Source organism: Myotis yumanensis, unplaced genomic scaffold (genome assembly GCF_028538775.1).
Source record: "Myotis yumanensis isolate MYYU_CA2020_CCGP unplaced genomic scaffold, mMyoYum1.0.hap1 SCAF_2, whole genome shotgun sequence".
NCBI lineage: Eukaryota > Metazoa > Chordata > Mammalia > Chiroptera > Vespertilionidae > Myotis > Myotis yumanensis.
In genome coordinates this window covers 15027967-15041117 of record NW_027223753.1, presented here as the reverse complement: position 1 = coordinate 15041117, position 13151 = coordinate 15027967, and the positions used below count along the sequence as shown (strand labels likewise).

General features: G+C 50.8%; 1 protein-coding gene across 5 annotated transcripts in view; it reads right to left on the bottom strand.

The window, feature by feature from the left end:
* NIPAL3 (NIPA like domain containing 3) overlaps nucleotides 1–13151 on the bottom strand; it is a 38563-nt gene that overhangs the window by 14464 nt on the left and 10948 nt on the right. For all 5 annotated transcript variants that reach the window (XM_070404359.1, XM_070404360.1, XM_070404358.1 and 2 more), the window contains 6 exons: nucleotides 12337–12405; nucleotides 11569–11740; nucleotides 9111–9170; nucleotides 7938–8083; nucleotides 4067–4163; nucleotides 256–391 (listed from right to left, as the gene is read on the bottom strand). In XM_070404359.1, coding sequence (XP_070260460.1) covers nucleotides 256–391; nucleotides 4067–4163; nucleotides 7938–8083; nucleotides 9111–9170; nucleotides 11569–11740; nucleotides 12337–12405 — 680 coding nt within the window. The remainder of the gene's footprint in view (nucleotides 1–255; nucleotides 392–4066; nucleotides 4164–7937; nucleotides 8084–9110; nucleotides 9171–11568; nucleotides 11741–12336; nucleotides 12406–13151) is intronic.

The window sequence follows — 13151 nt, the reverse complement described above, 5'->3', positions numbered from 1 at the left end:
CCTGCCTGGGAGCATGCGTTTCTCACAGTTTGAGGCAGAGGGCCCTACACATCCACTCCAGGCTTTGTCTTTTAAGCCACAGAGCCCCGTCCACAGGACAGCTCAGCGAATTAGCAGCCCCCGCTCTCCCCACAGCGGGTGCGAAGCCCTGGCGGAGGCTGCATCAGAATGCTCTGCCTTCCCCGCGGCTTCAGAAACAATGTAGTGAGGCCCAGAAAATGGAAGATCCACAGAGGAAAAGAACACGCAACTCACGCGGCTTGATAGATGGCCGTGGCCACCATGCACACGAACATCACGTAGAAGATGGGGTAGTCGAGCTGCAGGTTCCCCTGGATGGACAAGACGAGCATCCCGGCCACGGCCTTCACCGTCACCACCGTCATGGAGCCTGCAGGGGGAGCACAGGCCTGTTGGGGCCTCAGGAACACGGAGGGGGCAGACCCTGACAGTCAGTTTGTAACCCCAAAGGGCTTGTGAAAAGGATGGAGGGAACCGGGCACGGCCAACCCAGGGATTCCCGTGGCGAGAAGACGCTGTCTGTCCCGGATCGCGGTGACCTCTCCCGGGAGCTGCCTGCTGTCTGTGCTGTTACATCAAAGAAGCGAGGAAAGTACAGTGGGGCCTTGACTTACGAGTGTCCCGACTAACGAGTTTTTCGAGATACGAGCCGTCTCTCTCAGCCGATTTTTTGCTTTGAGTTTCGAGCTAAACTTCGGGTTACGAGCCAGCTTCGGATACCCCACCGCTAGTTGGCGCAGCGAACGTCACAGTGAACGCCACAACATCAGCCCAGCATCACGTGTCTCACTCGTTCACTTTTTGATTTGACATACGAGTAATTTGAGTTACGAGCTCCGTCACGGAACGAATTAAACTCGTAAGTCGAGGCCCCACTGTAAAGCCTTGACAAGTATTTCCAAGCGTCGCTTCTACACCCCGAAGAGCAATGAGTTCAGGTCTCTGTGTCTGGAACACAGTGGGAGGCCCGAACCATCTTTGAATGGATAAATGAACTCTCTTTTTTTCTCTCTCAATATAGAGAAACATTGATCGGCTGCTTCCTGGATGCCCCCTGCTGGGGATCGAGCCCACAACCTGGGCATGTGCACTGACCAGGAATCGAACTGTGACCTCTAGGTTCGTAGGTCGATGCTCAACCACTGAGCCACACCGGCCGGGCTATGTGAACTTCTTCTGAGTATCATCCTCATGGCAACCACAAGAAAAACATGTCATGTGTAAAGAGTTCTTTTTAAAAACATGTCTTTGGACAAAGGTCCCCCAGTGTTTCAAAACCGTACCCTCAATGTGTATGCACATGCTTTTCCAATATACATGTGTTTATTATTCTACAACGATAGTCACGCAACACTGTGTGAGTATGTATGTACATTATGAAACGCTTATACGCGTGTACATTATGAAACATGTGCAGGAAATACCACTGAAAAGGTGGAGATAAGGATACATTCTAATATGTTCTTCTCCCAGCCCTGGGGGACCCCCTCGCTCACCTCATCACGGAGACCATTGCTGGTGCAGAAATGACTCCTAAGCTGAACCTGTCAGGTCCCCCAGCAAAAGCAGGAGGTAAAAGAAACCTCCCCCAACTAGGGTGCAAATGGAGCCCCTTATTCTGGCCGAGATGCTCTGCCTTCCTAGCTGCCTCAGCTTCTGCTCATCCTGCCTTCTCCTGCCCATCGCACACGCGGCTTCTGGGCCCCTCGGTCCACAGACTGGTTTTCAAACACCCCAGCCAGTTATGACAGCCTTCACCAGGCTGCCCTTGTGGGGGAGAAGGGGACAGAGGAGAGTGGCCGACGGGCCTCGGGACCTTCTGGGCTTCCTACTCAGCAGGAGAAAACTTTCTGGGGCCACGACCTTCCGATCCACGTTTAAAACAAAGTCCTCAAGAGATGGACCACCGACACACGTTATAACACGGATGGACCCCTAACACATCACGCTCAGTGAAAGAAGCCAGTCACGAAAAGCTGCACAGTGTATGACTCCATTTCTATGGTTCACCCAGAAAGCCAAGTGCGTAGACAGAAGGGGAGCCAGAGGTCAGCCAGGGGCTGGGAGGAGGAGGAGGGAATGGGACTGACGCTAGTGGGTCAGGGTATCTTCGGGAAATGTTTGAAAAAGGCTTGAAATGTGATTACAACAGTTGCATAACTCTGTGAATACACTAGAAAAACCACTGAATCGTGTACTTTAAACCAGTGAACTTCATGGTATGTGCATTATATCTCAATAAAACTGTTTTTAGAAAAATCAAAATAATCAACCCTGTCTTGCGGTGGCACTTCTGTGTGTCCCTGGAGTGGGGGCCTGTCATGGGAAAGACAGAAGCGAAACAACAGGTGTGGGCACTTGCGCTTGTCTCACTGAGTCGCCCCCCTGCCCCCCAGATCTGGGTGTTCTCTTACGCCCAGTGTCAGAGGACAGTGTGGCTTCATCAGGGAGAGTGACGGGCAGGAGCAGCAGGGTTCCCTCACCCCCCACTTCCCCGGGAAGCACAGGTATTTACCAAAGCTCCAGTGAGTGACCACACACTGTGCGGGTTAGCGCCTGCCCCGAGCTGATGTAGGAACCACTTCCCCCATGGCACCCGTCCCTCTAAGATAGCGGTTCTCAACCTGTGGGTTGCAACCCCTTTGGGGGTCGAACGACCCTTTCACAGGGGTCGCCTAAAACCATCGGAAAACACATATATATTTACATATTGTTTTTGTGATTAATCACTATGCTTTAACTATGTTCAATTTGTAACAATGAAAATACATCCTGCATATCAGATATTTACATTACGATTCATAACGGTAGCAAAATTACAGTTATGAAGTAGCAGCGAAAATAATTTTAGAACTTTATTAAAGGGTCGTAGCATTAGGAAGGTTGAGAACCACTGCTCTAAGAGGAAAGGAAAAAAAGAGCAAAATCAGTTCTTGCCTTTGAACCCACAAGTACTTCCTAAGCTCCGAGTGGTTTTTCGTGGCCCCTTCAGGACTCAGTGGTTGAAACCTGGCCCACCTCTGACCTCTGTGCAGTAACCTCCCAACCCTACTGACGCTTGTTTTCTGGTACTGGAGTAAGGAACCCAGTTATTAATTAACAGGAAAGGAGCAAAGGGAAGACCAAATACTACAGGCCTTCATTTGTGCAGCCTGGCCAGGAAGCGGCAGGTGAACGCTGCCCAGGTCCATTCGCCGCCGACCACCGGGAGAAGGGCCTGGACAGGGCGAGAATGGACACACGCCCAGGAAAGGCTGGGTGACACAGGGAAGGTGCTTGTCTGTCAGCCACACCCGGGAACAGGTCACTGGCCAGAGGAGGCGGGGCCACTGCAAGTGTGGGAAGATTTGAGATACTCAAGCTCCTAAACAAAGGAGTTCGTGCTCTTGTGCGCTTGACTCCTGGGCTGAGGGGGGTCTCACGCTCCTGCATTCGCCCCCAAGGTCACAGCCATGCCGACCCCACACAATGGGACTGAGGGACTGCAACCAGCCTGGTGCTGAACGGACCCAGCTCAGAACGGAAGCTCGGGACCCTGGCTCTGTGTCTGGCTCTGCTGAAGCCCAGCTGCACATCTTCCAGGACCGGATGAAGGGAAGTGGGACTTCAGGAACCAAGGGATGCAATTCCACGCAAACAAAGCTTTCTACCACATCTCATCCTCCTGGGGAGCGGGGGCGGGAGGGGAGTACTTCAGAAATGCTCATTCCAGCGGAACCCCAAGAACCCCACTCCCACCAGCAACGGAGAAAGACCATCCACGCATTTCCTCTATAACATGCAGTTGTCACCCCTAAATGGATTTGTCCCCTTGTTTACTGCCATTTCCTCTTCAGGATGGAGGCACCGCAGGGCTGGTCTGTCCTGAGCAGCACTGTAGCCAGTTTCCAGCACCATCCTGGGCACTTAGGAGCCTCGGTACCTGAACAAGAACTTGGGACGCAGCCAGCGATGTGATGGAACGCACGGGAACTGCCTCCGGCCAGCAGGGACCTCCTGGCACTCCTCGGTGACTGCAAAACTCAATGCCCAGACCCCCACTCACCAAGTAACGCCACCAAGAGCAGAATCACCACGATGTTGTTGACGTTCTTCTCCTTGTAGAAGTACAGCAGCAAGCAGAACAAAATGATCTCCACCAGCTATGGAAAAAAGCAAGAGGGGGTCAGCGGGGGCCAAGGGGACGGGCAAGACCAGGAGGCCCTGGGGGGCTGGGCTGGGGGTTATGCTGCTGAGTTCATGAGTCACAGACCCTCAGGGTTGAAAGGGCATTGAAACACCCAGCATTCCCCGAACGGCTGACGGGATCCTGTGGGGAAGGCGGGGACGCTGAGTGACTCTCGAATCCCTGGACGACACTGAGGAGTTTGCTTCATGGCTGAGCTTGGAGGGTGAGGGGCTGGCCCCACAGCCTCCCTGTCTTGGATGGGCAAGAGTCATCAGGCTGAGACGGTCTCCGCCCACTTTGCTGCTACATGGGTCACCCCACTAAAACTGGGGGTCGGTCAAAGGGGGATGCTTGCTCACGGAGAAGAGCTCTCTGGTGCAGTAGACAAGTATATACGCCCCTGGTCTCCTAGACAAGCCTCCAATGTGTGCGGCTCAGTAGGGTAGAAAGAAGAGGACACTAGCCCAGCCAGCGTGGCTGTGTTTGAACATTGACCTATGAACCAGGATGTCAGGGCACATGCCCCGGTTGCCAGCTCGATCCCCAGTAGGGAGTGTGCAGGAGGCAGCCAAACAACGATGCTCTCTCATCACTTTTGTTTCTATCCCTCTCCCTCTCCCTTCCTCTCTGAAATCAATAAACATATATTTTTAAAAATATATATTTTATTGATTTTTTACAGAGAGGAAGGGAGAGGGAGAGGGATACAGAGTTAGAAACATTGATGAGAAACATCAATTCAGCTGCCTCTTGCACGCCCCCTACTGGGGATGTGCCCACTACCCAGGTACATGCCCTTGACCGGAATCCAACCTGGGACCTTCAGTCCACAGGCCGCTGCTCTATCCGCTGAGCCAAACCGGTTAGGGCTATATTTTAAAAGAAAAGAAAAGAAAGAAGAGGACATGAGTCAGGGAGGCCCCGGTTTGACCTGGGATCTGCTTCTGAACTGGCGGTGTGACCTTGGGCAAGTCACTTCTCTACACCTCAGTTCCCTCCTCTGTGAAACAGGGATGGTAATTCTTACCTTACATGGTACTATCGCAGGCTCCCTTAATGAACACAGACATAAGCCAGAGACCACTCTCACCATTTTATTTATACTCAAGTAAGTAAATTGACACCATCATTCTACTTCATAGAATTATGGTAAGGTCCCACCCCCAAGCTTGTAAATGGCAGAGCCGGGATTTGAACCTGGACAGTCTAGCTCACAGTCTGGCTCCAGGGCCCACGTGCTGTACTGCTAGGCTACACTCCCCGAGGCCAGGAGGCCACAATGTCTGGCTTTTAGTGGACTCTCACTATGAGACAATGGCAAATCTGAAGCTTGACAAGTTCCCCCATCTTGGATTAACAACTGGTCCTTCCTACTCCTCACAGGCTCGGCCATTGGGCAATAAATAGTTCCCCAAGAAGCAAAGCCAGCCCCGGCCCCGGCAAAACGAAAGCAGAACAATCCGACAACGGCTCGGCTCCATCTGCCTACCCCAACCTCCTACCAGAGTTTATTTATTATAAAAACCGATGCAGATACATTAATGGGCATTTTGAAGAGAAAAGATTTTAGAAAATTCCTCATAATGAGAGACCGCAAAACACAGCTGTTCTCATTTTCCTGTTTCTTCCTGTTTCTGTCACAGTGAATACATATTTTACCTACGTGTCATCACAGTCAACGCACAGTTTTGTACTGGGCTGCTTTTGGTTACCATCAACAACGTTCATGTTTTATGAAGTTGTCATAATTAGCTATAATGGCTGCAGATCAGCCCAGCAGGCAGATGGAGAGAGCTATTGAGCATTCCCAGCCACTGTGCGTGCACGCAGGGGGGCCCATTTTTCGGCCGTTCTTCCCGAAGCCTAGATGCAAGCTGGAACGGCACGTGGCGTTCTCTCGTGAGATGGCTGTGCATGAGTCGGTGCCCCTGGGCACACCAGGAGTTCTGTGGGCATGTCTCATGTATTGTTTTTTAACCCACAGTGTCTGGCACCTCACAGACTCTCAGAAATATTTATTGATTTGATTTGGCTGCCTCTCTCTAGCTGGCAGCGCTGTCTCGGTCACAAGGAAAGAAGATCAGCTGAACCGTCTGTCCCTGAGCATCGTGATCCTCTCCCAACAAGCAGCCCAGGGCCAGCGACTCCGCCCGTTTAGAGAAGGAGACAGGGCTTCCGGTTCAGTGACTGGGCCGAGGCCACACCGCCAGGCATTGTGGCCTCCTCGCCTCGGGCAGCATAGCCTAGCGGTATAGCACGTGGGCCCTGGAGCCAGACTGTGAGCTAGACTGTCCAGGTTCAAATCCTGGCTCCGCCACTTACAAGATTGGGGCATAATGCTACTTCATAGAGTTATGGTGTCAATTTAATTACTTGAGTATAAATGGATTCGAGCCTGTGTTGAGGGTAAACTTTTTCCTACACAGGTGGTCTTCGGCTCTGTCCTGCAGGGAACTAACTGCTGGGCTGGCCCGCAGGGAAGTGACACAGCCCCCGTCTTGGGGACATCTTTCTTCTGTCCTGTGGAAAAGCTGAGGAAAAGGGGTGCGCGGAGACCTCCGGAGCGGTCCCAGGCTGCCCCCCTCAGGAGGGCACAGTCAACACTGGCGTTGGCAGCCATGGTGAAGGACGGTGGCACCGAGGCCAGGCAGGCCTGGCTTTGAGTCCAGCTGCGCTCTCATGGGACTCAGAGCAAGTCAGCTACCCTCCCTGAGCTCCGGTTTTCTCATCCAGAAAACGGAGAGAAAAACACTTACTTTGCAGGGCTGTTGAGAGAACCTGAGATGACACACAGTGCCAGGCCGGGGGCAGGAACACACCAGCAGCTTTGGCAAACACCTTGAATGTTTTCTTTGGCTAGTTTATTTGCAGACCTAACACGGGATGTAACTGGGCCGAGAGAGGACTGAGCTCTGGCTGGGCGTTCAGGAGACAACGTTTTCAGTGTCTGCCGTGTTTCTATCAGCTTCTACCAGCTGCCCAGTGATACTGGGCAAAAATAAGTAAATAACATGTTACAATTGTTAACATTTTTAACTTTTCTTCTTACCATAAAAGTGTGAAATGCTCCCTGTAGAAATTCTGGATGATACATAAAGATGAAGACAATTTAAAACTCAGTCATAATTCTATCTCCTCAAGACAACTACTGATGGAACTTGTTTTTGCATCTAGTCTTTTATAGATACACTAGAGGCCCAGTGCACGGATTCGTGCACCAGTGGGGTCCCTCGGCCTGGCCTGCGGGGATTGGGCCGAAACCGGCTCTCCGACATCCTCTGAGGGGTCCCAGATTGCAAGAGGGCAGTTCTCGGGTGACACACCCCGGAATCGGGCTCCCTCCTCTCTGGTTCCAGGTGTGTCACCCAAGAACCACAGCTGCCAAGTCACCGCAGATTGACAGCTCCTGCGTTGAGCGTCTGCCCCCTGGTGATCAGTGCGCATCATAGCTACCGGTTGGACGGTTGAACGATAGGACAGTCGCTTAGGCTTTTACATATATAGATTAGGTGTGCACACCCACATATACCTCTGAAGAATAAAGTTACCACACTCCACATGCAGTTTTAAACATTCCCCAGGACCTCAGCGGAGAAAGCATCTCCCCATGGACTGTGTACCCTCTTCAGTGCTGTGGAATACGTCACAATTCACACGAACACCCTAATGCTGGGCCCTCAGGCTTCTGGTTTCTAAGACGTGATCCCCCCTCCCAGTGTCTCAGGTGGAAGGACCAGGCTTCTCTTACCATGTACAAGAGAAAAGGCCAGCTCACGAGGTGCCTGGTGATGTTCTCGCCCGTCATCTTCTCGTGGCTGTTGGGTGCGAATGTCACCAGCAAGTAGGTGCCCACAATGGCCAAACCGCAGCCGACAAAGGACAAGACGTAGCGCCCTGCGGGGAAGGAAAGGGAGGCTGTCAAGGGCTCACAGCAGGCACAGGCCCCGGCCAGGGTGTGCTTCTGGGGCAGCACAGCTGACCTGGTATAGTTTACACTGTTGGGTTTTCTTTATTTAAAAAAGAGATGATCTTATTTTTTTTTAATGAGGTGTAGCATGCATACAAAAAAGGGCTTGATGGGGTTGGCTGGTGTGGCTCTGAAGCACTCACTGAGATTTAGAAATATTTTGTTTATTTAGTTGTTCACTTGTTTATTGTATGCCCTCCCCACCAACACACACACACACACACACACACACACACACACACAACTGTAATCTCCATCCACACAGGAACCCTGTCTGTCCTACTGCTGTATCCCTGGCCCCTGCAACAGAGTGTGGCACTTAGTAGGTGTCTTAGGGGAACACGTCTTCCCCACTCCCCGGGTTTCCATGTGGGGAGAATGCCACTGGTCAGACACTTCAGTCTCTTGCCCCATTGTCTGCATTTCTCAACTGAGTGGGGCCAATCTATCAAAAGAATTTATGCCCCCAGGTTTTGAGGTTTCTTGTTCCTTCCTTTTCTGCCCCAGACTGTGTGAGGCTGTAACTCTGGGGAGGTGTTCTGATCTGCAAACCCAAATGCCTTCTTGGGAGACCGGCCCAGGGTCTAGTTGTCCATTTGGCGGCACCCCTACGCTGCGTGCTCCGATTTAGCGTTTGTTGGTGATAAAGCGCACCAGCTGATCTCCGGTGTCTGCCCTCCGTGTTTACGTCCCGCTGCTTTAGAACGCAGGGAGGGAACGAAGGGTGCCTTTCCTCTGGCTTCCTAAAATCCCAACAGCAGGTGCTCAATCGACACTGATTTTTGAATGGTTTGGGAGCCACTGATGAAACACCCAGCTCTCCCGATGAGAGTGGAATATAGACCCACACCGGGCGCAGGGAACAGACAGCCTCTAAACTGCCGAGAGCTGGCGTTATAATGAGGAAAAGCACAGCACAACATTAGGAACAGGGGCTCCAATCGGTGCACTTACTCAGGAAGTCTTTAGGTTTCCACTTTTCCTTGATGAATATGATTCCTATGATGGCGCTCGCTAAAACAGACAGACAGACAGACAGACAGAAAGCACAGGGAAGAGAATGAGGTGCCATCCGTCAGTCACAAGGAGTCCCTTCGCCCATGCCCACGGGGTTGGCTCATCTGCGTGCGTTGGAGCCTGGTCCTTCCTGTCCTCTCACGCATGCTCCCAAGAGCTCAGCCCCTTCTGGGCTCCCTGTGGGTCCCTCTCGGCAAGGGAGGCTCCTCTCTGGGCCTTCCTGAGGATTTCCTACACGCCCAGGAGCACTGTGTGTTGAGTACTTGCTGGGCGACAGGCAATTGACTACAGTTATTTCTGGTACGTTCACCCTTTGAGGTGGGCGCTGCTGTTATTCCCATTTGAAAAACGAGGACAATGAGGCTGAGAGAGGTGAAGACCCACGCAAGGTCACACAGCTGGCAGGCGCAGGCTAGCCTCGAACCCAGGACCACGGACGGCCAGGGCTCTGGCTCCTCGTACTGCAGTGTCTACTGCTGACAAATTCACCTGGATCTTGTTTCTCCCTGACTTGCCACATGGAAGATGCACTCATCTGTGACTGCCCTAAAGGGTGGGTCTCAGGTCCCTACTCTATGACATTTTTCCAGGTCGGGGCGGGGGAACCTCCAATGGACAGGCCCTTCTGTCTCTTGCCCCACTGTCTGCATTTCTCAACGGAGTGGGGCCAATCTATCAAAAGAATTTACACACTGAGGTTTGGTTCTTTGTCCTTCCTTTTCTGTCCCAGACTATGTGAGGCTGCCATTCTGGGGGAGTGTTCTGTTCTGCAAACCCAAATGTTTTCTGGGAGACTGGCCCAAGGTCTAGTTGGGAAATGAGAAGACAGTCCATTTGGCTGCACCCCTAAGCTGCGTGCTCTAATTGAGCTTTTATTAGTAAAAAAGCATAACTTCTGATCTGTATCTGACTTCCGTGTTTATGTCCCGCAGTTTTAGAACGCAGTGAAGGAAAGGGGGTGCTGGATCCGGCTTGCAGCAGCTGCGGTTGCTACATATTCAGGAAACCACGGGTAGCTTGAAAACAGCCACAGTGGGCATGTTTACACCATGTCAATCAGAAACACTACGAATCAGGTCTTCCTTTGCTCCCTCCCGCTTTCTGTCCCTTCCCTCCTTCCTCCTGCCTCTTCCTCCTCTTCGTTCACTGTCCCTCTCAGTGGGTTTATCAGCACACCACTGAAAATACCCCCTTCCCCTAGCAATAGGGGCAAATCAATGCGATAATACGTGTAAATCATCTGTCACATGGTAAATGCTCAAAAACTGGACTATAATTATTATTAAAGTACTTGGAACAGTGACTCCTAAGTCCTGAGTATCCGTAAATGGTGGTTATTGTTATTTTTAAAATTATGTCTCACTGGGTGACTTGAGAAGCCGTAAGAACCTCTTAATTTCCAGTGGCTGCTACCTGAAGGCCCATCATTATCATTCAGCCCCTTGTTTTGAAGAATTTGATGATTTCATCTTTATTAAAATTCAAAGACTAATATTTAATGCATTTGATCACTCAGCCACGCACTCCTCACTGTGAATGAAGTTCTGAAAGCCCTTTGGCAAGATCAGCCATGGGCAGAGGACAAATCTAAATAACTGTAGGGGCTGGGCAGGCACACAGATGTAGGAAGCGGGTCAGACGTAAGACAACAGGAAAAGGTTCGGGCTATGGCCCACGACCTGCCTCAACTAAAGGCATTCAAACTATATTTTTAAAAGATACTGTGTGGGTGGCCAGTGTACCAACCCTGGTCAAGAAAATGAGGGTCTTATCATAGGATCAGCGAAAGCAAACAGGTTTCCACTCCTTTGCCAGCTCCTGGTAATTGGCAGTGGCTGCCTGAATCTGAGAATGCCGAGGGCCCATCGAGGCTCACCGGGAAGGAATGCCATGATGGATACATGATGTCTGTGCTCTGTAAGGGCTTAGATTATCTTGACGGTGTTGGGATGAATAGGTTAAGGTGTATCTTCCTTCTCAAGTGGAAATAAAAAGCAGTCTAGGGGACATCTATAATAATGTCAACAACGTAAAAAAAAGCAATTCTGATAAACTTTCTGAATCTTAAACAGATTCTGGAGGCAGGCAGTCTAGTTCATATACCAGCCCTGTTCCCACGAGCTGTATGATTTGGGGGAAGTAACTTCACCATTCTGTGCCTCGGTTTCCTCATCTGTAAAATGGGGATAATAACAGCATCTCCCGCAAAAGGCTGGCAAGCGGGTTAGAAGAATTAATACCCATAAAGGAGGGTAGGGCCCGGTGTGTATAAAGCCCTTTTAAGTGCTAGCTGTTATTATCCAAGCAAAAGCTGGTACGCTTAACGGGTATCATTGATCCTGGTGGTCACACAAGCAATTGAGTCCCAGGGAGGGGTAGGGGAGGCTGGTCTTACCTATCACGGAGACTGCGCTGAGGGGCACGATCAGTGAGAGAGGAGCGAAGGCGTAGGAGGCAAACACGCCCAGCTCGCCCAGCAGCAACAGGAACAGGCCCAGCCACCATGTCTTGGTCTTGAAATAGGCCCGGGGGTCCTTGGTGCCTGCCAGCCGGATGTGGCAGTACTTCTAGAACAGTAAGTAAAGCAGTAGTGATCCAAGTACTAAATTGTTATTCAAAGACAGTAGTTTCCAAACTGCCCGGGAAGCCTTAACAATTCAATACATGAGCCTCAGCCTCAGAGGAGGTGTGGGTGAAGCCTGGGAATGTGCGTTTCTTACACGTCACAGCAGTCTGGGGCGGGAGCCACGGGCTAGCCACCCCCACTTTAGCCACCTCCACTTTAGCCTGGCCTCAGACTGGCCCTCTCCCTCTGACTGCAATGCCCGAGGGTCCCCATGTCCGGGTGCCTGCTCAGCTGCACTCTCTTCTGTAGGAGGGTGGGCAGCTCTGCTGGGCAGCCCTGTGGGTATGAGCGGACCCTGCCTTCCCTCGGGTGGGTACTTGGGCCAAGGAAGGCCAGTATCCCTAGTTCTGGAAGTGTGAACGTGGGGCGCAGAAACCGAGGCAGTGACTAAGGAAAGACCACAGGGTACTGTCCCAGGCCCATCCCAGGGATGGGGTGGGCAACTTCCCCCAGAGTGGAGGCAGGTGGGCCGGCACCAGACACCCTGGCTTATCGGCTGCATCTCCGCCCCAGCCAGTGCTGGCGGCTGACACTCACCTGGAGGTTGAGTGCAATGCTGACCACAAGGTGCCCAAAGATGGCCAGGAGGGCACCGATCAGGTTTTCCTGTGAGGAAAGTTCACAGAAACAGATGTAAGTCGGGCCGAAGCTCAGAGGCCCCAGGACCCATTTCCCAACGGTTTGAACAGGTTCTCAATTCTTCTAGATAAAAACCGGAACTTGGAACAGAATGGATAGTAAACTCCCATTATAGCAATCAGTAGTATTTGTCTTGAGTACTGAAAGAACAGTCCCATTCTTCTCACTCAGATACTCATTCCTAGAGCAATATTATTTTTTACTTAATAATTACTATAAAACATTATGTTGCATTCATCAATTGTATCAATTACAAAACACTTCCAGGTTTTTATACCAAAGAACTTTATACCAAAGGAACTTTTTAAAAATGAAATTTGATTACATACTCTACATTCTTTCTTGTATAGAAGTATGATAGGTGTTCATAAAATGTTTAAGTGTTAATAGACACACATTTGTGATAAAATGCTGTGGGGAAAACAGAAGAGAAATACACATTCAAGGAGAAAAAGGAATGTTGTAACATTTCCAGCTGTTACAGAAGAGCCTTCAGAAGGACGGTGGTCAGTGTCAAGTGGTCTTTATATTCCCTAGGCTTCATTAAGTGCAGAAGAAGTGTTTTTTGTTTTGTTTTTTTTTATTTTAAAAAAATGTTTTTTACTGATTTCAGAGAGAGGAAGGGCGAAGGAGAGAGAGATAGAAACATCAATGATGCTCAGCTACTGAGCCACCCAGCCAGGCTTGTTTTTCATTTTATTTTTTAAAATATA